This window comes from Alexandromys fortis, unplaced genomic scaffold (genome assembly GCF_014885135.2).
Source record: "Alexandromys fortis isolate MF-2015 unplaced genomic scaffold, M_Fortis_MF-2015_v1.1 scaffold_296, whole genome shotgun sequence".
Taxonomy (NCBI): domain Eukaryota; kingdom Metazoa; phylum Chordata; class Mammalia; order Rodentia; family Cricetidae; genus Alexandromys; species Alexandromys fortis.
The window spans coordinates 886,692-910,543 of NW_026068172.1; the positions used below are offsets into that span (position 1 = coordinate 886,692).

At 46.8% G+C, this 23,852-nt stretch overlaps 1 protein-coding gene across 1 annotated transcript; it reads right to left on the reverse strand.

The window, feature by feature from the left end:
* Positions 1 to 3,879: 3,879 nt before the first annotated feature.
* On the reverse strand, positions 3,880 to 6,700 carry LOC126492228 (olfactory receptor 2Z1-like). The gene has a single exon (XM_050128460.1). It carries the CDS (start codon positions 5,042 to 5,044, stop codon positions 4,085 to 4,087), a length of 960 nt encoding a protein of 319 aa, XP_049984417.1. The 5' UTR covers positions 5,045 to 6,700; the 3' UTR covers positions 3,880 to 4,084.
* Between the last annotated feature and the right edge of the window lie 17,152 nt (positions 6,701 to 23,852).

Here is a 23,852-nt window from a genome sequence, read left to right on the forward strand (position 1 = left end):
TGTAGATCTCCTCGAGGTGGAGTTACAGGCAGCTGGGAGCTGCCATGAGGATGCTGGGACTTAGTTTGCTTTCCACCATGACAAAGGCTGGGCAGTAGTGGTGCACACCTTTAATCCCAGCACTCAGGAGGCAGAGGCAGGTCGATCTCTGTGAGTTTGAGGCCAGCCTGGTCTACAGAGCTAGTTCCAGGACAGCTAGGGCTGTTATACAGAGAAACACTGCCTTGAACACCCTCCATCCCCAAGAAAAAAACCCACCATGACCAAAAGGATCTTGGTGAGGACAGGATTTGTTTGGTTACACATCCTTGATGTGGGAGTGATTTCTTATTAATAAAGAAACTGCCTTAGCCCATTTGATAGGCCCACCCTTAGGTGGGTGGAGTAAACAGAACAGGATGCTGGGAGAAAGAAGCTGAGTCATGGAGTCTCCATGATTCTTCCACTCCAGACAGACGCAGGTTAAGATCTTCTCTGGAAAGCCACCTCGTGGGCTACACAGATTATTAGAAATGGGTTAGATTAATATGTAAGAGCTAGCCAATAAGAGGCTACAGATAACAGGCCAGGCAGTGTTTAAAAGAATACAGTTTCCGTGTAATTATTTCGGGCATAAGATAGCCATGTGGGCGGCCGGGTGCCGGGGACACAGCCCCGCCGCTCTTATCACTACACATCCTGAATCACAGACCATTGAAGGAAGCCAAGGCAGAAACTCACTCAAGCAAGGCAGGAATCTGGAGGCAGGAGCTGAAGCAGAGACCATGGAGGGTGCTGCTTACTGCTTTGTTCCCCATGGCTTGCTCAGTCTGCTTTCTTATAGAACTCAGGACCACCAGCCCAGGACTGACGTTGTCCCTACACATCAATCAAGAAAATGTGCCTCAGGCTTGCCCACAAGCTCATCCAGAGGCATTTTCTCAGCTGTGGTTCCCTCTTCTCAGATAACTCTAGCTAGGGTCAAGCTGAGCAAAGTGACCAGGACACCGTGTGTCTTGTGGATGCTCATCTTTGAGGACACTGAGGACGTAAGAACAAATTTAGGGCTGGTGAGGGGACATGCTGGGCAGAGGCTGGCCATCAAGGCTGACTTGATTTTGATCCCTGGGATCAACATGGCAGAACACCTGACTGCCGAACGTTGTTCTCTGACCACAGGCACAATAGCTAAATACATTACTAGTAATAAATAAGTAATTTAAAAACAAACCTATTTAGTCTGACTGTTAAGATTTGCTAATGTGTACAAACACTCCACCACTGACGGTCAAGACACTCTGACCTTTTGTAGGCATGGTGATGCAGACATGTTATCACAGTTTTCTGGGAGGCTGAGGCAGAAGAATCACAAAACAGAGTGAATTCAAGGATAGGCCTTGTTCCAAAAGAAAAAGAAACAGGAGAAGTGGGAATATAGCTCAGGGGTAGAGCCCCTGCCTAGAACCCCCAGTGAGTGACTGGGCTGTGGCTCACAAATCAAGCCTCTGTAAGCCACTAATAGCAGTACAGACACTTTCACTTGAAATCCTGAGTTGAGCAATCTTACTTAAGCCTTGGGTCTCCTGTGAGTGATAACAGAAGCTTAAAAATGGCAGCATCACTAGGTAGTGGTGGCGCATGTCTATATCCCAGCACTCAGGAAGGAGAGGCCAGCCTGGCCTACAGAGTGGTTTCCAGGACACCTAGGGCTACACAGAAACCCTGACTTGAAAAACAAACAAAGAAACAAATGGCAGCATCAATTAGTGACAGAGCTGATAGCCCTGATGAGTTCTCATTCCCCCACTCAGCTCGATCACTATCAAAACAGCAGAGTAATTCGTATGTGGCCTGGTTAGTGAGGGTTACCCTGAGTGACTGTCTTTTACTAAGGTAAAATCTGACCTAAGCAAAATTACTGCCAAGGTCAGCAGAGGCTGGAAGTTTCACAGTCTTGTTGGCTGTTCTTTGTGGATTTTAGACGTTGGATCCAGGAGTCCTGGCCTGCGATGACTTCTTTCCTTCTTCTTCTCTTCCTTCTCCTGCTTTTCCTCCCCCTCCTCCTGCTTCTTCTTTTTCTTTTCCATCTCCTCTTTTTTCTTCCTTCTCCTCCTCCTTCTTGGTGACAGGATTTCACTGTGTAGACCTCGCTGGCCTGGAACTCACTAAGTAGACAGGGCTGGCCTCGAACTCACAGGTACACACTTGCTTCTTTCTCTGGAGATTGCTGGGATCAAAGCATGTGCACCATACCCTGTGACTTTCCTAGAGAGAAATGAAGAGAGAAAGGTTTGTTCCCTCTTGACAGACACTGATCACAGACCAAAGAAATCACTCTACCCAATCTAGTTCAGGGCACCAATGCATTTATTGGGGTCACCTAGAAAGAATGGTGACTCAAGGGAGCTCCCAAAGTTCACCCCAGGATGGTGGTCGACTCACAAAAGCTGTGCCACTTGCAGACAGCTCCATCTCATCGTCCCCACCCTAGAAGTTCTTACTGCTTCATAGCCTCGAGGAGGGGCCTTGCAAATCCTGTAAATTTGATGAGTTTCCTGAGACTTGTAAGTTTTGTTTATTTCCTTCATATATAATACGAACCTTCATCCTTCCTCTGGGAGTTTGGAGGAAATCACCAGACAACAATCCCTGCCCAACTGTAGAAATGTTAGTCATGGGTGAGACAGGTTGACTATTAGAGCTGTCGCTGTTCACTTTCTGTGGCTATAACACAGTGCTGTAGACTGATAAGTTATAAGGAAAAGAGGTTTATTTTGCTCTGTGGTTCTGTGAATACAAGGTTGAAGGGCCACATCTGTTAATGGTTCTTTTCTGGAATAGTCCAGGTTTGCCTCAACTCAATATGTACCAGAGAATGACGTTGGACAGCTTTTTAATTTATTTTTTTTGTTTCGTTTGTTTGTTTGTTTGGTTTTTTGAGACCTGGTTTCTCTGTAGCTTTGGAGCCTGTCCTGGAACTAGACCTTGTAGACCAGGCTGGCCTCAAACTCACAGAGATCTGCCTGCCTCTGCCTCCCGAGTGCTGGGATTAATGGTGTGCGCCACCACTGCCCAGCGGCTTTTTAATTTGTATTTACCATTATTTTTCATGTGTGGCATGTATGTGTGTATGCATCTTTGCATGTATGTATGTGTGTGTGCACATGTGGAGGCCTGGGGTGATGTTAGGATTCCTCTTCCACTCCTCCACCTTATTCTAGATCACCGATGTGGCTAGTCTGTCTAGCCAGCTTGCTCTGGGGAATCTCATCTCTGCCTTTGGAGGCTGGATTAGAGGTGGGCTATCACAACCACCCAGCATTTGTGTGGGCTCTGGGGATCTGAACTCACATCATTCTGCTTATGTGGCAAGTACTTCAGGGCTGCAGCCATTTCTTCAGGCTGACTGTGAAAACTCAATCCTCCTGCCTCCACCTCTCCAGTGCTGGGGTGACAGGTGTTTCACCTGTACAGCCTAAAACACTTGCCCTCCTATTTAAATAATTTACAAAACATTTATTATGTGTGTATATGCCATGTGTGTGTGGGTGCCCAAGGAAGTCGGAGGAGAGAATTGGACCTCCTGGAGCGGGAGTTACAGACAGCTGTGAGCTATGAGTGCTGGGAACCCAACACAGGTCCTTATAGGACCAGCAGGTGCTAAATGGATGACTCACCTGCCTTCCCATTAATGCATTATTATTTTTTTTTGAGGCAGGATTTCTCAGTCTCAGGATTTCTGGCTGTCCTGGAACTCACTCTGTAGACCAGTTGGCCTTGAACACATAGAGGTTCGCCTACCTCTGTTTTCTGAGTGCTGGGATTAAAGGTATGTGCCCCCACTGCCTGGATAAATGTATTTTTTTTAAGGCAGCTTCTTGCTATGTATCCCATGCTGGCAGAAACTTGAGGCACCCTTACTGCCTTGGCGCCCCTGTACGGAATGCAGGGGTGACAGGCATGCACCCCGAGCTGGAGTGTAACTTCTAGTTTTCACACAGAAGGGAGAAGTGCACCGTGGAGGAGGCAGCTGGCCAGTTGCAGTAAACCACGCATGTATCCAGCCTTACAGAAGGACTCCTGGGAAAACCAGCACCCCAGAACGTCACTGCTTCACCCTGAAGTCTGCTCTGCCCATGGCCTTGACGAAGGCCATTCGGACTTCTCTGTTCCTCAGGCTGTAGATGAGGGGGTTGAGGGTGGGTGTGATGAGGCTGTAGAAGAGGGATACCATGTTGTCCTGTTGTGGGCTGTGGTAGCTGCCCGGGACCATGTACATGAACACGGCTGCCCCGTAAAAGAGACCCACTACAGCCATGTGTGACGAGCATGTGGTGAAAGCCTTGTGTCTAGCTTCGGCTGAGTGCATGCGCAGCACAGCCCCCAGAACATGGCCGTAGGAGGTAAAGACGAGAGACAGGGGCAACAGTAAGATCAGCACCCCGGAGATGGATAGTGCCAACTCATAGGCGGATGTGTCTGCGCATGACAGCTTGAGGAGAGCTGGAAGCTCACAGAAGAAGTGATCCACCGTGTGTGAGGCACAGTAGGGGAACCTCAGGGTGATGGAGGTCAGGGTGGAGGCCACAAGCACACCTGAGAACCAGGATGCGCCCACCATCACCAGACACACCTGGCCTCGCATGAGCACCTGGTAATGCAGGGGGTGGCACACAGCCACGTAGCGGTCATAAGACATGAAGGAAAGAAGGACGCCCTCAGAGACACCCATGAGCATGAGGAAGAACATCTGGGTGGCGCATCCCCCGAAGGTTATGGCGTTTCTTTCCTGCAGGAAGTCAGCCACCATCTTGGGGATGGTGACCAGTGGGAAGCCAATATCCAGAAGTGAGAGCTGGCTGAGCAGGAAGTACATGGGTATGTGGAGTCTGGAGTCTGTGGCAATCAGGAAAATCAGTATGGTGTTGCCTAGCAGTCCTGTGGTGAACATGGTGGCCACGAGGAAGAAGAGGATGAGATGAGGTCCTGTGTGACTGAAGAGCCCCACGAGTGTAAAATCTGAGGTTGTTGACACATTTGATGCCCCCATCCTCCCAGAGTGCATCACTGTCTAGGGAAGTGCAGGTGATTTGGTAAAGGGTCCCAGTGGGATAATTTTACATCATACTGCAACTGTTCGGTGGAGGCCCTCCCCCTCCCCCACTGGAGTCTCACTAGGAAGGGGATGAAAATTTATGAATAAATTCAGGTTCAGCTCAAGTTAGGGGCTGGGTGTGTGGCTCAGGGATGGAGCCCCTGCCTAGAATCCACTTGTGACAGAACACAGAGAATTCCACCCTGGTACCTGAAAGATACCATCACGGTACCTCTCAAGCAAGCACAACGTAACAATATTTACAACTGAAGTCCGTCACTAAGCTAAAGTGCACAAGACAGCTCCACAGTGGGAGATCAGAGGACACAGCTCACCAGACCCCTGGGGCTGAATCATGCGTGGGATTTTGAAGAGGTCAAGATTCGAAGTAGGGAGACCTTGCCCAAGATGACATAGGTAGATCAAGACATGTCTGGAACCGTGAAGAGAGGCTCATTTCCATACCGTTGTCAGAGAGAAGATCTGAAAATCAATAACAGCCGGAAATGGAATATTTGGGATGGTTCAAGAGAGACGGAGAGTCTGCAGGTTGGACTAAGTGTTCCCAGTGATAGAGGAGATACAATATCAGCCTGCTTATTAAGTTTCTGTTGTGTGTATGCGAGTATGTGTGTGTATGCATGTGTGTATGTATATGTGTGTATATTGTGTGTGTGTAGGCTAGATGTCACTGTTGGGTGTTGTTTCTCAGGGGCTGTATTCTCCATTTTGGTTTTTGATATGAGGTCTTTCCCCAGCTTGGAGCTCCCCAAGCAGGTAGCTGGTCAGCAAGTCAGGGAACCAGCCTGGTTTTTTTCTCCGCAGAGGTGGGATTATAAGCTTCTGCAGCCATGTCTGTTTCTTTTTCTCTTTCTCCCACTCTCTCTCCCTCTCCTCCTCCCCGGTTTTGCATACATGCAGACATGGTAGCCAGAGAGCAACTTGGAGGAGTCAGTTCTTTCTCACGATGCGTATTTCAGGGACTGAATTCAGTCCTCATGTTTGTATATCAAACATTTTATAACAGAGTCCTCTCCCAGCCCACAGTTAGCTCAGGGCAGATGCGTTATGTTTAGTGTATAAACGCATGGCCACACAACCAAATTACTGACCAACTAACAGATCAACCAACTACTAACCAGCCAACCACAACACTTAAGCCTCCATGGAGATAGAAAGTTGTCACATGGTTAGAGCGCTGGCTGCTCTTGCAGAGGTCCTGGTTTATTCCCAGCACCCACAGGATACTCACAACCATCTGTAACCTCAGTTCCAGGAGATCCAGTGCTCTCTTCTGGCCTCTGAGGGCACCAGGCACAACCATGGCACACAGATAGAAATGCAGGCAAAACAATCATACACATGAAATGATAAGATTAAATAAAGTCAACAAATCCTAAAAACAAAAACCAAACCCACAAAACACCCCCAAACTAACCAACTGGCTGACCTTCCTACTGTCCAACCAACCAAGTAACCAGCAATGAGAACAGAGCAGTAAATGGAACAGAGGTCACCAGGGGCCTGAATCTGCAGATGCTGGCTAGCTGATTCTCTCAGCCCCTCTGGGCTCTGGTGCACAGCCTAGAAGGAGATCAGTGTGTTATTTACACTGCTTTAATGACCATGACCATATGTAAATCAGAAAGATGAATGTCTTAAATATATACAACCTTATCTGTCAATTAACTATTAAAAGAATCAAATAAGCTAAAACCTGGGATTATTATTAAAACTTGAGCTTCCACAGTGGTGTCTGTCTTATCCAATCTCTGGACAACGTACAATATTAAGGAAGGATGGAGAGGAAGGAGCAGTTACTGGGATGTGAAGAGGGAGGCTGTCTGACTGAGAAGTCTGGCTGGAAGCCTTGACACAGTTATCAGCTGCTTCTTTGCCTGCAGGAAACCTCAGTTTCCCAGGAGTCTCACCAGGAGCTCCATCTACAGTTAAAACACAGCCTCACTTCCTTGTGCACTCCAAGGTGGCCTGGAGCCATCTCCCTTATCAAGATGGTGGTGGTGGTGGTGGGGGGGAAGTTTCATAGCAACCCTCTGAGTTATAGTTTGAGAGCCTCCAAACTGGCTTACACAGCCAATGCTGGGAGCTTAACTGAGACTCCCATGAGTCCTTCCCCACACTCGGGTGTGACACCTCATTTCTGTTCTGAGAGGTTCCTGCTTTTTTCTTAATCTTCATGCTTAAGAATAACGGCAGAAATATCTCTTAGTGTGTTGTGTGATATTTTATTTATGTTTTAATAAATAAAGCTTGCCTAAAGATCAGAGGGCAAAGCTAAGCCACCAGAGGCCAGGCAGTGGTGGCACACACCTTTAATCTCAGGATTTGAGAGAGAGAGGCAGATGGATCTCTGTGAGCACTCCCTTGTCCCAGTCCACTGCCCATTGCAAGTTCCCACATGGTCAATTCCTCTGTCCATCCTGCATGCACTGCCAGTGTCCATCACAAGCACCTAAGCCTGCCCATCCTCTTCAACCGTCAGTCACAAGTCCCTGAGCCCACAGCACCCACTTCAGCTGTCAATCATGGTACTCAAGACTGCCGCTTTGTGGCCAGCTACCAGACCCAGTGTCTTCCCCATACTCTGGCTGGGCTCCACGGTTCCCACACCCTGTGGTTCTGTCTGTCTGCACTGGGAGGTGCAGAGCTCCTGGTCTCACTGTACACAGTACTCACAAAGTGGATCAAGGGTCCTCACAGCCAGTTCTGGGCCAGGAAGATGGGGGAAGATGAGGGTTTCTAAGCCCCAAAGGGAAAAGAAGTTCCACTTTCCATGGTGTGTATGCTTTGAGGAGAAAACTGTGGACCAGAGACTAGGGATAAATCAACACATTGTGTCATAGGAGAGGTTGGAAGGCCAGTGAGTGATGTGGGAAAACAATAAGGAGGTTCTGCCTATAGCTGTGAGCTCAGCTGAGAGAAGGCCCTGGGCTTAGCTGGTGCTAGCCCATCTCTCTTGGGATCTGAGCAGGTTGTGTACTCCCTAGGATTCAGTTTACCCCAAGTTAGATGATGGTGAAAAGTCCCTTCCTCACCAACACTGAGGATCCAATAACTGCCCTCCCTATGTCTTGCTGTGCCTCCCGGTTAACCTTGACTCATTCCTCAGTCTTTCAGGATGCTGGGGTTAAGATATGACCCACCATACTTGGAGAAGGAGTTTACACTCTTGAATCAAGTTCTGAAGTATTATTTATATCGTAAAAGAAATGTAAACATTCAAATAGTTGGTAGGATGCAGCTCAGTAGATGAGGGCTTGCTTACCGTGCTGGAAGCCCGGGATTCCATCCCCAGACCATAAAAAGACCAAGGACTTTCTTCACAGCAAGTAACCGCAATAAGGATGTGTTGGTTTGGGTTGGGGCATTTCTGAACCTGGCACCACTGACATTTTTAAGGTGGGTGCAGGCTGGCAAGATGGCTCAGTGGGTAAAGGTGCTTGCCACCAAGACTGAAGACCTGAGTTTGATCCTTGAACTAAGTCGAGCCCACTTCCGCAGGTGTACCCTTGCTCTCCTGCCTCAATAACACCGCTTTTAGCCTCTCTGTTTAATGTTTCTCTCCGTGGGGAGATTGTTCATGAAGTAAAGGGCATCACCTCCAAGCCTGAGGGTCTGAGTTAGATCCTCAGAACCGACTCCCAAAGTTTTCCTCTGACCTCCATGTTTGCTGTGACTTTAAATAAGACGTGATACATAAAAATCCTTCCTGTTGCAGGACAGACACTGCCTCCCCATCCATGTCCTCAATCCCAGCTCCCTTCCCTGGAGGACTCACCTGGATCTGTCCTGGGTACTCCCAGCTGATGAATGTAGGGTCACAGACAGTGGTCCAGGCTCAGTCTTGAGAAAGGAGTATGCAGGTGGGCTCTGGTTTACCTCTGAGAGTTTGGACTTGAGAACAATAGTTGAATTCAGGACTGCTGGCTTCCAGATGTTGGGTCCCTGCCTGTGAAGAACAGCTGGGGATGTCTCAATGACTTCCTGTTGTCTCCTGGAATGTTTGGGTGGCCCCACTGCTAATCTAGGAAAGTGCACCCCACCAGGGTCTGGAATCTCTTGCAGGTTGCTTTTGAATAGGATTTAATTTGTTTTTACTGTCGTGTGTGTTTGGGTATGTGTGTATGTGTATATGTATATATGTGTGTGTACTACCTTTTAAGGCCAGAATAGGGCGTTGGATCCCCTGGACCTGGAGTTACAGGAAGTTGTGAGATGCCCTGATGTGGGTGTTGGGAACTGAACTCTTAACTTCTGAGACATCTCTCCAGACCTTGTGATGTCATCTTTGTGTGTCAAAAGTTGCCTTAGAAAATTAGTGCTTCTCCCCAGCAAGCCCACCCCTGTGATAGGCTGGTGGGATGGCCTGGGATGGTGCTTTCTTTTTATAACTTCCTTGTTATTGCATACGTTTGAAGCATGTGTGTAGGTCAGAGCACACCTTTCTGGGGTTAGTTCTCACCTTCCAGCTTTACATGGGTTCTGGAGATCCAACTCAGGTTGTTGGTTTTGTTGGGTAAACACCTTTACTCACTCATCGCCCCTCCCCACATCCCCGGGTTCCTCAGAAGAGTCCCTGCCTCAGGCCCAGGTCCAGGGTTTCTGCCAGTGAGCTACACCCACAGCACTCTTTGGACTCATCACTACTCCCCCGTGTCTCTGTCTCTTTCTCCCCTTCCCCTCTCTCTCACATAAATGACAGCGGGAGAAGGTGTGCCACAGCCCACAGGTCAGACTATGACTTGCTGGGACCAGCTCTCTCCTTCCAACACAGGAGCCCTGGGACCAACCACAGCCACAGGCCTGCATAGCGAGCCCCGTGACCCTGGAGCCTTCTTGATGCCCCCTCCCTTTTTCCCTACTGTTTGAAACAGGATATCAAAACTTTTCCAGGCTTGTTGAACCGCTTTCTGTGTGTCAGGCATTATTTAAACTAGCAATCCTCCTGCCTCAGTCCCTGAGCAGCTGGGATGGCAATGCTGTGTCACCGGGCCTGGCTGTCACAGGTTTCGTGGACTGACTTTAGAGATCTTTCCATCCACATCTCTGCTGTGTGTTTAAGATCTGATGCTGAGACGAGAGATGGAGAGGGGCCAGGCTTGGCTGGCTCTGTGCCAGTAAAACCTTCATATATCCTCATCCCTGACAGCACCATTCAAGGGAACCTTGCTTACTTCTCTTTTCTGAGAGTCTCCTGTGATCCAGACTGGCCCTGAATGACCACTGTAGCTAAGCTTGACTTTGGACCTGATCTTCCTGCCTCCATCTCCCAAGTGCTGGGACAAGCATCTATCCGTCTGATTTATATGGTGCTGGGGATGAACCCAGCGCTTGTGCACGCTAGGCAAGCACTCTGCCCACCGAGCTACCAGCGCTCTGGATACTGAGGTCCACGTAAAGTTCTCTAAAATTACGGCTTTAGCTCCACAAAATTGCTTTAAGTTCTTTGAAATTCAGGTGGAGAAAGAAGGTTCTACCCATGCTGGAGTTTCTATGTCCTTAAATTAAAGCCAACCATAAAATGTGTTTTAAAATGTTATTCTTTGGGCTGAAGAGATGGCTCAGCGGTTAAGAGCATTGCCTGCTCTTCCAAAGGTCCTGAGTTCAATTTCCAGCAACCACATGGTGGCTCACAGCCATCTATAGTGAGATCTGGTGTCCTCTTCTGGCGTGTACATGTTAGCAGTCATTGTATGCATAATAAATAAATAAGTTTTTTAAAATAAAATAAAATGTTATTCTGGTGGGGCTGGAGAGACGGCTCAGGAGTTAAGAGCTTGTGCCACCCTTGCAGAAGACCCAAGTTTAGTTCCCGGCATGCACAGTGAGCAGCAAACAGACAGCTCTAGAGGATCCCATGCCTCTGGCCTCTGAGGACATCTGAGCTCACATGCACAACCCTCCCACCACACACACATAATGAAAATAAAATAAAAATTACTGGCAGCCTAAAGCAGTCTGCAGAAGTACTTTGGGTCTGACTCCACAGCAGCTGTCCCGAGTTCATCTTCCCAACTCCTCGGTTTCAGTGGAAACTCAGGGGTGGACTTATAAAATAGCATCTGGCTCACAGAGTGCAATTAAAGAAACTGAACAAGGGCCATAGCGATGGCTCCGTGGGGAAGGGGCTTACTGCTCAGTCTGATGGCCTGAGTTCAGTCCCTGGGACCCCAAGGAGAGAACTGACTCTTGCAAGTTGTCCTTGACCTCCATGTGGGCACCGTGGCATGTGCTTGCACACGCGCAGACACACACATCTGAAGCAGAAACAAATCAAATGAAACTCACTGAGTGCTCGCATGCTCTGGTGGGAGCTGGGGATGAAGTCAATGCATCTTCTTACCCTCGCAAATGCCTGCATACCCTCGAACCTGGCCCAATCAATAAATAAAATATGGACAGCAACACGTCCTTTCTAGTCTCATAGAGATACCCAAGGCGTCCCAAAGTCCCCGTCCAGCTCCCTCTATGCCCAGGTCCATACACTCCTGCCCACACTTTTTCTAGAATGTCTTCCTGACAGAACCTTTTCAGAGAGCAGTCCTCTGCTGATATCACTTGCTCTGCTCTGAGGCGCCATTAAAAGTGCTCTCTGAAGACAGGGACCCTGGGGATGCAACTGCATCACGACCCTTCTTTTTATCTCTTGGGTTTTTTGTTTATATGGAAAATTAATAGCTCTGGGAGGTGTAGCCCTTGAGACTGGAATTCCTCCCAGAAGATTTTGGAAAATATTTTCAACTTGCCACTCTGGGAAACCGTTCAATGATTGACTCACAGCCAATTGTAGCTGAGAACTTAAAACTCTTTCTGTATTTTCTTGTGGGAACAAGGGCTAGGAGAGCTGGTTCTTCTCTTTTCCTTCATTTCAGTATGGACACACGCACACAAATCTAACTCCTAGTCGGTGGGCTATGCTCAGTAGTAGGACACTTGCCTAGAGCATCCCATGCTCTGGGCCGCACTCTTGAGACACACATGCTTAAAGTTTTAAAATTATGTTGACATTTACTGATTTGTGTGTGCAGGGGTTGGTGTGCGTGTATCACATCGTGTGTGTAAGTCAGAGGACCACCTCTGGGAGGCATTCTGTCCTTCTACCTCATGTTTTAGGGATTGAGCTTGAGTTGCCGGCTTGGCAGCAAAAACATTTATACTCTGTGCCATCCTGTTGACCTGTAGACAAATTTATACTAAAGGTATAATAATATAAGATAATACAAAACCATTTACAACAGGAAATGAAAAATGATTACAGATCTATGAACTATACTGAAACTGCTACTAAAAACATCCCTACAAAATAAGAATTCCATGATCATATGGGCTTCTTTTTGAATTAATTTATGGGAAGAGACATGCTTAAAATTATCCTTAGTTTTCTATAGTTCTCTCTCTCTCTCTTTCTCTCTCTCTCTCTCTGTCTCTGTCTCTGTCTCTGTCTCTCTCTCTCTGTGTGTGTGTGTGTGTGTGTGTGTGTGTGTGTGTATGCAGTACTCACAGAGTCCAGAAGAGGGTGCCAGATCCCTTGGAACTGGCATTATAGGTGATTGTGAGCTGCTGTGTGGGTGCTAGGGACTAAACTGGAGTTGTCTGCAAGATCAGCCAGTTCTCTTAACCACTGAGCCATATCTCTGTCCCCCTTGGTTTAGTTTTGATAAAATTTTTATCACTATATATGAATTACATGTAATAATGTATTTTATGAGTACAATAGTAGATGGAACAGGCTGCTGGGAGAAGAGCTGGCAGAGCAGCAGAATGTCCAGGCCAGGCTGCTGGGAGCAACATCAGGAGTGTTGTGGGCTACCTGACCACTGGAGCCTCAACCTCATTCTGCCTGCACCTAGAGGAGTGACCATCTTAGCCTAGGGCCAGCAGGCACCTGGAGGAGTGATCACCAAAGGCTCTACCCTGCTCATACATGAAGGAGCCTTCAATGCAGCCACAATCTCCAACTACACCCATTAGCAAAAAAGGGACTCCCCTGACACACAGGCTCTACCTCTTCCAATTGGAGGAAGAGTTGGGTAGACAACAGGGTAAGAATACACTCAACAATATAAAGAGCAATACAGCACCACCAGAAGCTAGTGGTTCTATAACAGCAAGACCTGAACATCCCAATGCACATGAAGCAGAAGAAAATGACTTTAAAAATAACTTTATAAAGATGATTGAGGCCCTTAAAGAAAAAATGAACAATTCTCTTAAAGAAGTGGAGGGAAAGACAAACAAAAAATTGGGAGAAGTCAACAAATCCCTTAAAGAAATCCAAGAAAAGGCAATCAAACAGGTGAAAGAAATGGTTTAAGACTTGAAAACTGAAATAGAGGCAATAAAGCAAACATAAACCAAGGGAAACCTGGAAATGGAAAATCTGGGTAAACAATCAGAAACTACAGATGCAAGCATAAACAACAGAATACAACAGACAATTGAGAGAATCTCAGGAGTTAATGATATGATAGAAGAAATAGATTCATCAGTCTAAGAAAATGCTTAATCCAATGAATTCTTAACACAAAATATCCAGGAAATCTGGGACACCACGAAAAGACCAAACCTTAGAATAATACAAATTGAAGAAGAAGAAGAACTCCAGCTCAAAGGCACAAAAAATATATACAACAAAATCAAGGAAGAAAATGTTCTCAACCTAAGGAAGGACATGCCTATAAAAATACAAAAAGCTTACAAAACACCAAATAGACTGAATCAAAAAAAGTCCCCTCACCACATAATAATCAAAAATACTAAACATACAGAATAAAGAAAGAATATTAAGAGCTGCAAAGGAAAAAGGCAGACCTATCAAAATTACAACTAACTTCTCAATAAAAACATTGAAAGCCAGAAGGTCCTGGTCAGGCATTATGCAGACACTAAGAGACCACAGATTTCAGCCTATACTCCTATGTCCAAGAAAACTCTCAGTCAACATCGATGGAGAAAACAAGATATTCAATGAGAAAAGTAGATTTAATCAATACCTATCTACAAATTCAACCCTACAGATAGTACTAGGAGGAAAACTCCAACCCAAGGATGTTAGCTGTACCCATGAAAGCATAGGCAATAGACAATTCCACACCAGCAAATCCCAAAGAAGGGAAACACACAAACACTACCACCACCACCACCAAAACAAAAATAACCGGAACTAGCAATCCCTGGTCATGCATAACTCTTAATATCAATGGATTCAATTTGTCTATAAAAAGACACAGGCAAACAAATTTGATATAAGAACAGAATCCATCCTTCTGCTGCATACAAGAAACTTACCTCAACCTCAAAGACAGACATTACCTCAGAGTAAAGGGTTGGGAAAAGATTTTCCGATCAGATGGATCTAAGAAACAAACAGGTGTAGCTATCCTAATATCTAACAAAATAGACTTTAAACTAAAAATCAATCAAAAGAGATGAAGAAGGATATTTCATATTACTAACAGGAAAATCTATCAAGCTGAAGTCTCAGTTATGAACTTTTATGCCCCAAATACACAAGTACCGTCATTTGTAAAAGAAGCATCACTAAAGCTTAAATTTCACATCAGGGCACACACACTAATAGTGGGAGACTTTGACACACCACTCTTACCAATGGACAGGTCTGCCAGACAGAAAGATAACAGAGAAATAAGAGAACTAAGAGATGTTATGACTCAAATGAAATTGACAGACATGTACAGAATAGTCCACCCAAACACAAAAGAATGTACCTTCTTCTCAGCACCTCATGGATCCTTTTCTAAAATCAACCACTTACTCTGTAACAAAGCAAATCTCAACAAATACAAAAAAATTTGGATTAACTCCCTGTGTCTTATTGGATCATCACGATTTGAAGTTGGAATTCACCAACAAAACTAATTGCAAGATACCTTGTGGAAATTGACCTATGCTCAAGGGAATCACCACTGAGTCAAGGAGGAAATAAAGAAAAAAATTAAAGACTTACTAAAATTCAATGAAAATGAGTGCATAACATACCCAATTATGGGACACAATGAAAGCAGTGCAAAGAGGACAGCTCATAGCACTAAATGCCTACAGAAAGAAGCTGGAAAAATCCCACACTAGTGAATTAACAGAACACCTGAAAGCTCTAGAACAAAAAGAAACAAACTCACTCAGGAGGACTAGATGACAGGAAACAATCAAATTGAGGGCGAAAATCAATAAATAAAAACAAAGCAAACAACACAAAAAATCAATGAGGGAAAGAGTTGGTTCTTCAAGAAAATCAACAAGATAGCCAAACCTTTATCAAATGAACCATAGGCAGAGAAGGATATCCAAATTAACAAAATCAGAAATGGAAAGTGGGACATAACAACAGATGTGCAGGAAATCCAGAGAATCACCATGTCATGTTAAAAAACCTGTATTCCACAACATTGGAAAACTTAAAGGAAATGGACAATTTTCTGGATAAGTACAGTGTAACCAAGTTAAATCAAGATCAGATAAGCCATGCCTGAACTTGTTTTTAATTAAAATTCTATTTATTTACTCATTTATTTGTGGTGTGAACACGTGGAGGTCAGATGACAACTTGTAGGAGTTGATTCTCACCTTCCTAGGTCACAGGCCTGAAGCAGGCCATCGGGTGTGGGGCAAGTGACTTTCTGTATTCAGCCATCTCCCTGGCCCATGTCCAGCTTTTTCCAGAGGTGCTGGGACTCAAACTCAGGTGGCGCCTCATGCTCGCTGAGTAAGCACTCTTACCCACCCATCCATCTCTCCCTCTACATCTGTTCTCTTTTGTTTAATGTGGGCTCTACAGATTGAAATAGGCTCCTCCCTCTTGCAAGGCAAATGCGCAACCTACAGAATTGTGCCCCCGTCCTGTCCCTGGATTTGTCTGATAGAATTCTCAAGAAGCTCTGGGAAGCTTTATGGGACCCATAATTCAGCTCTGAAGACTGAGGCTCAGGGCCGAGGGGCTGATCTCCTGGGACTGAAACTTCTGGAGCCATTGTCCACTGTGTGGAGGGAGAGGAGGGACCAGGATGCTACCCAACAAGCACCCCCCTCTACTGCCACTGCCCCGACTCTCTCTGGGGTTGTCCCATAAGCCTGGCTTTTTCCATGGGCCTCCCTGGAAGAAAACTCCTGAGCTGAGGGCTTACCATAAGGGCAGACCCCATATCCGACTTCCTGGTCCCTCTGGCCACTGTGCCCTGGAATCTGCAGCCGCGGCTGACGGACACTGTCTGAAAGGGCCCTGAGTCACTGGTCCCTCTGGCCACTGGGCCCTGGAATCTGCAGCTGCGGTTGATGGAGGCTGCCTGAAGGGGCCCTGAGTCAGAGTCACAGTAGTTCAAGGCTTCCATGTGGAGCCAGGCTGGCTTCCAGCCCTGGTTCCTGAAACCTTCATGGTCTTGCACATTGGTGACCTCAGCACCTGTCAAAGACACAAGGACCCACGTGTGCTGCTGCCCCACCTCACACCTGTCCTCGGAGACTTCCTTTGTCTCTGTTGAAAAGTCGCCTCCTGGGCTGGAGAGAGAGCTCAGGGGTGAAGAGCGCTGACAGCCTTTGCAGAGAGCTGTGGATAGGGGAGAGTTGGGGTCTAGGACAGCAGAATGCATCATTCCAAGGAAAAGGTTCTGAGCCTTTTCCATCCCGAGTCTTCTCTGCATCCATCTCTAGGGGTCTTCCCCACGGATGGCCACGCTGCAGGGCTCCCAGCATGCCCTCCACAGACTGAGGACTCTGGTGTTCTCAAGGTAGTGCTGGGCTTAAAGCCTCCCAAGGGGAGATCAGGACCAGTCCCCTGCCTCTGTCATATCTTTTCAGCACATCTCTGGTCTCCCACTGGTCACAAAAATGAACTGCAATCCCACCCAGGCACACCTAGGACTTGGGGGGGGGGCTGGATTTCCTGCCCCCCCTTAGTGTCTTTCTCTTATGTCTGGCTTCTCTACTAAGATGTACCAATGAGCCCTGTTGCTCAATCTAGATATGATCTTGTCACTGGCTTCCCCTTTCAGACTCCTTCTCAGAACCCATCCTCCACACTTCAGTGTTGACTTAGATCTGCTTTTCCCTCTGTGTGATTTGGTGACATTTGCTTTCCTTGTAAATGGCATGGTGCCAGGGGTGCAGAGGTTCAGCTAGACCACAGGCTGCTCTGCCAGACCCGGGTATCAGGAGATGACGGGTGAGAGCTGCCACCCTGTGGAGACCTGGGGGGGTCACCTCTACTTTCTTGGGGTTCCCCAATGCAGTCCTTCCTAGCAGGAGGAGCCAGAGGCTACATGGGTGCCACACTAGCTTTCCTGGGTGGGTGTGGACAAGTGTGTATTCACCCCAACAGGGCATCCAAGTGGCCAGTCCGCTAGCGTCCAGCTTGGTGAGAACAATGGGTTTGTTAGGTGTTTTGACAGAGAATAGGAGAGGGCTTACTTATAGAATCATGGGTGATCCCCAAACAACTCATAAGGTCCCACCCATCCTGAGTGACAGGTTCATGGAAGCTGGACCACAGAGTCCCGACTTCAAAATCCTCCTTTTCCTGTGTAGTCTAGCATATCCGAAGATACCGTCTCTCCAGACTCCAGCATATCCCAAGATATCACCTACTGCTGGGAGAAGAGTCCTAGCTGGAGTACCCGAAGAGGGTCTCCTGACCCCCCTCTCTGGACTCTAAAAACTCTATCACCATTACCATGGCTACTCCTCTAGTGTTCTGTTGAGCTTGCCATGACTACCAGGAAACATTGGAAACAACATTCTGTTAGGCACAGATGGAAAAGTGCCATATAAAAACGGGCCCCCTAGACTATGGAGGGATATGTGATACCTTGAGGACAAGTCCTGAGACCACACTATCTCCCCATGTGGGTTCCCTCTTGTGGTTGCCTCTGATGCTGGGACTGCAGGGAATGAGAAAATCCACCTTCCAAAGCCAGGGTGGACATGGTGCTGGCAAGAGACCTGGGGGAAGCATGAACTAACTGCTGCTTAGCCAGGACAAGCTTTGACAGCTCGTGCATTTCCACCTTCCAGACCCCTGATGCCTGTCTACCTTGGGGTCTCATGAGCCCCTCCCCAGCTTCCCAGAGGAGTGTTTCAATTAAGAGGAAACTGTCATGCTACATATACCAACCCTGCCCGTGTTGAACGCCCAGTGCCCATCTGGTGACACTGGTTTGAAGTTTCTGGAAACTTCAGGAGGCCGGGTAGAGTTGGAAGACATAGACCACCAGGGATGGGATCTTGGGGTTTCTTGTCCTCTGTCCTTTCTTATATCTCTTTGATTCCTGTCCATGTGAGGTAAAGAAGTCCCCTACCATAGCTGCTGTTGCCGCAATGTGCAACATCAAGTTGGTAGGTTGAGTAGTCATGGACCGGATGCTCTGAAACCTGGAGTAGAGCAAGTCTCCTCCTTTCACTCACAGGTTCATAGACACAACTAACACAGAGTCATAAGGGTTCTGGAGGAATCTGATGAGAATTCAGACAGTAATGGCTGCACTTAGAAATAGTGGCTGTGCCCGTGAGGTAATGGCTGTACCCAGGAGGTAATGACTGTGCTCATAAGTCTTTAAATGGGAAAAACCACTGAGCTTTTAGTTGGAGTAGAGGCTACCTGTTCTATGGAATTTTCCTCCAAATTGCAACATTTCTTCCTAACTGAAACATTTTCTCCAGAACGGAAAGGGGGCAAAAGCACCTCAGGAGGAATAGAAGTTTAGGGGATTCTTGGGATCTTAACCCAACAATTTAAAAAGGGTTAAACATTTGCTGGACAGAGACTGACCAGACAAACTGCACACAGAAAGATATTCCGACTGTGGAGATGCCTGTGAGCTGCATAGAGAGCTCCAGTGAGCTTTATTTTTCAGGAACTTTCTGGAGTGGGGTGCAGTCACCTACATTGGGTTGGGGTGCAGTCACCTATGTTGGGGTGGGGTGTAGTCATTTGCATTGGGGTGGGGTTTCTAGTGAGGCAGCTGCTTTTGAGTCATCCATGTTCCCTGTAAGTAAGCCCCTCCCTATATCCCGTTAGTAACCCCAGTAAAACTCATTGTTTGGCTAAATTGGACATTGGTGCAATCGTTACTCTTGGTCTGTCATGGTGAGTACGGGTGCGTGTTGCATCTTCTGAGAGAAAGTCATCACACACACCTGTGTGACACACTGGCAAAGACCTTGTGGACATTTTGTTCCTGCTCTGAGACTTTGTGGGGGGCTCAGGTTAAACATTTACTTGTGTTTGTGTGTGTGTGTGTGTGCTCACGCAGTGCCTGGGAAGGCCAGAAGAGGGTGTTGCATTCCCTGGAGCTGGAATTGCAGGCAGTTGTGAGTGGCCTCACGTGTATATTGGAAACCAAACTTGGATCCTCTGCAGTGCAAGGGGTGAACTCACTCTCCTGACGTGGGTCTCAGGCTGGACCAGTAACTGGTTGGCTACTCCCATGATCTCTGAAGCACCCTTACTTCAGCATATCCCATAGGCAGGATAAACTGTAGGTTGAAGGTTATGTGGCTAGATTGGTGTCCCAGTCCCTCCACTGGAAGTCTTGCCTGTTCACAGATGACCAGGTCAGGTTACAATCTGAAATTACTAGGAGTCTTATCAAGAGTCGACCTTTAGGATTTCTTGGAATTTTCCTGGTATCAGGTTTCTGGTGACCCCGAAATGCCCCTCCCTTTCCAGTTGGCGGTTGTATTAATTTTTTTTTTTTTTTTTTGGTTTATTGAGTCAGAGTTTCTCTGTAACTTTGGAGCCTGTCCTGGAACTAGCTCTTATAGACCAAGCTGGCCTCAAACTCACAGGGATTCACCTGCCTCTGTCTCCCAAGTGCTGGGATTAAAGGAGTGCGCCACCACCGCCTGGCTGCATTAATTTTTAATCATTGTGTGTTCATAAACCTTTCACTGTTTCTGAATTTTTTCTTCTCTCACATTCAGTTATGCAACTCCTTTTGGAGTACTGGATTAAGAAGTTTTGATCTATCTTTTTTGAAGCTAATCTCCGTAGTGTATCTTGATTCTGGTCAGGTATGTCCAGCCCCTTCGGGTGGTACAGAAACTTGCTAACATTCAGATGCAATTAAATCAACAGCAATGAAATGAACACCATATTATTAGCATAAACTTGAACACCATCTCTCTTCACAGGTTGGTGGGGTCCATTGGCATACCAGGCTGTAAGCCACAGAAAATGTGGGACTCTATTCTCAAGCTTTTATAACAAAGTCTCAGGACACCTGCTGAAAACTCTCCTGTACATGCTAAGTCTTGGGACTTTCTAACAGAAGATGTATCATCAGGCCTAATATAGAAAGCAACTGAAGTGACCCAGCAACACATTTGTTGATCTTATACATCCAGGGTCGCCCAGCTCCAGTCTCCTTCAGAACTGCACTGTGAAAAGAGTTAAGCATAAATGAAGGGTGCAAGTGTGATGACCACTACATATATTTGGGAAACTTCAGCATTGTATGAACGTGTTACTGGTCAAATGCACATATCAAGTGCTTGAATCTCCCCATCCTTCCTGGAAATGTGTGGCGTGTTTTAGGAGTCTGTAACCTTTGAGGTTATAGCTGTGAACTTCACCCTTAATGAACGGGCTTTGCTGGATTCCTCCCAAAAGAAGCTCACAAATATCTGCTGCAAGAAATCATCAGAAACCTGAGTGGTCTAGGGGAGAGTGAGGAATTCCTTTGTTTAATCAATGAGAGAACAAGCATTTCAGCTGGACAGTGCAAGCCCATGATCTGAAATGTGAAAGGAAAAATGCTGTGAATGCATCATGCTCTGTCCTGTGCTGCCAGTAAACTAAAATGCAATTCCTCTAATGCTGTAGTTATTCAAAGAGATTTCCCTGGTCTGCATTTTAGGAAAAAGGCAAGACACAAAAATCTTAGAGATGATTATCAAAATTCAATGAGGAATCTATCACATTTAAGACTGCAAGCAAACAATGTATCAGGGAACTTCAGAGAAATTATATAAATATAAGGAGTGTGAAAGACCCTTCATGTCTCCCAAGTGCTTCGTGAAGCATGTGACTAACTCACAGTGGAGAGAAACTGTAAGAATGTCAGCAATGTGGGGAAGCCTTCAGTAGATACAGTTGTTATGATTTCAGCCAAACCAACATGGCTGACACTTCTTGTCAACGTCTAGTGCGTTGGGGTCCCTGGGTAAGGGTCTCGCGCAAATCAGGACACAGGGGATGCGGAGTGTGAACAACTGCATAACAAGCTTTATTTTGTATGGCTTTTATACAGACTAAAAAGCAGTACCTCAACTCTGAAACCCCCCTTTACTCACATACATGATCACGAGAAACTCTTGACTCTCCTTGCAAGAAACAATACCTCAATTAATGACAGTAATACAAATGAAAAGAAGTACATAGAAACCAGGCAACATGTATACAGAGGCCAAGCACTCCTTTGTAACTAGTAGAGCGTGAAGAACTGAGCTCAAAGGCCACTTCCTTATCCAGGGTACAGATTCTGACAGAACGTTTGAGAAATGGGCAAAGAAAGTTTGCTTTCATCTCTGCTTGGTTTGCCAAGCAACCGTTTCCCAGGTTCATCTCATCTGTCCCAGGAGGAGCCTTCACTCTTTGCCAGTCCTGTGTCTCCACAACTTCTGGGTTCTAGCGTCACTCACTGTAGACAAGCCCTCAGGCAGAAGTGCCTAATGGCCCTGGGGATCTTAAAGGACCCTCCATGACCCAAGTGCAGCATGGTTGCATCACCTATGTCTGACACAACCGTATGAACGCTTGCACGCATGCATGGGCTCTGCCATTTGCATATGATGTAACCATGCCATTCCCTTGTGTGCATGCAGTAGGCAGCCCTTGATAGCTGGGCATGCCTTCTTCAAGCTCTCGCTGCACACCGTCCTCACCAGCCTGCACACTTCCTCCCTCTAATAAACTCCTAAGCCCCCCTCCCCCGTGCTGCCAGTGCTGCTCCCTTGCCCCCCTGGGGCTCAAGAACCAGCAGGCCCGTGTTTCAAATGTGGTAGAACTTGTCACTGGGCCTGAGCATGCTCTAATCCTCATCTTGGTCCCATAAGACCCTGTTTGAGACGGTATAGGGAAGGACATTGGGCAGTCAATTGTCCTCATGCACATCGTGTTGTGGAGCCATCAAACCCAGAAAATTCCCAAGTTGACTTTCTAGGTCTGGCCATGGACGAGTGAGACTGCCCAGGCTCCTTTAACCCAACCACAACCGTCATCTGTAACAGGGAACCACGGGTAAGCATCATGGTATCAGGATGGCCCATCTCCTTTCTCTTGGACACATACTCAGTACTGAGGGAATTCTGGGGGCCTACCTCTCCTTCTAGTTTCCCTATTTTCTGGGTAAGAGGACAGCCTTATCTACCCCAGCAGACCCTACCACTTAGCTGTGTTTTTAGGGGTGTTTATCTCACTCATTCATTTTCAGTCATGCCGACCTGCCCGGTACTTCTTATGGGAAGAGATTTTTTTTTAGCACAAGTAGGAGCTTCCATTTCATTTGCTCCTTCCATTCACCTTACCACAGACTCTCCAGCTGCTCCCCTCCACCTCCTTCTAGCCTCACTACCTCCCAGCCCCAATGTGTCTCTTCTTCTAAGAGCCTCTCAGGTAAACTCCAAAGTCTGGGGCACCCAAAATCCCTCCATTGCTAAACACCATTCCCACATCATTATCCAATCACAAGACCCTACTAAGTACATTACCCAAACTCAGTACCCCCTCTCTCTCCAGAGCCTTAGGGGACTAAGCCTATTATCTCTGACCTGCTAAGAAAAAAGCTATTTTGCCCCACCTCTTCTCCCTCGAACACACCTATACCTTCTGTTAAAAATATCTAACGGAGCTTATTGCCTGGTTCAAGACCTCCAGCTCGTTGACTCCACAGTGTTCTCTTGTCAACCTGTAGTGCCTAAGCCTTACACACTTGTCTCCACTATTCCTCTAGGAACTTCCCACTTCTCAGTTCTAGGTCTCAAGGATGCTTTTTTTCTCTATTCCTCTCAGCTCTCAATCTCAAAATATCTTTGCCTTCTCCTGGACTGACTCTGACACTAGCCTCTCCACACAGCTCACCTGGACCGTCCTTCCCTAGGGATTCTGGGACAGCCCACATCTCTTTGGTCAGGCTTTAGCTTCTGATCTACTCTCACCGTCTCTCCCTAAGTCTAAACTCATACAGTAGGTAGATGATATTTTACTTTGCAGACCACCCTTGGAGATCTGCAAAACTGATTCCTCTGCTCTTCTAAATTTCCTGTCCAAAAATGGCTATAGAGTCTCACCTTCTAAGATGCAACTGTCTACCTCTCAGGTCATTTACCTGGGATTAACTATTACCCCAAACCAAAAAGCTATTACCCTAGACATAAAAAAAGCTAATTCAGTCCCTTGCAGTTCCTTCTACAAAAGAAGAGGTTTTATGGTTCCTAGGAATAGCTGGCTTCCTGAGTTCCTGGATCCCCTCTTTTTCTCTCCTCGCCCACCCCTTATACAAGGCAGCTCTCGGCTCTCTGCCTGAGCTCCTTCTCCATCCCATTACTAAACCCTTCCAGAGACTCCAGCAGGCCCTTATCCAGGCTCCAGCTCTTCATCTCTCCGTTTTAACTCATCCTTTCTTCCTCTATGTAATAGAGAAGGAGGGATATGCCCTTGGGGTCCTAAGACGTCAGCTGGGATGCACCTGTAGCATACATGTCAAAGAAGCTGGACCTCACCACTCAGGGCTGGGCACTCTGCATACAT

Coding starts and splice junctions, on each gene's coding strand:
- LOC126492228 (XM_050128460.1), bottom strand. CDS start 5,044: ATGCACTCTGGGAGGATGGGGGCATCAAATGTGTCAACAACCTCAGAT.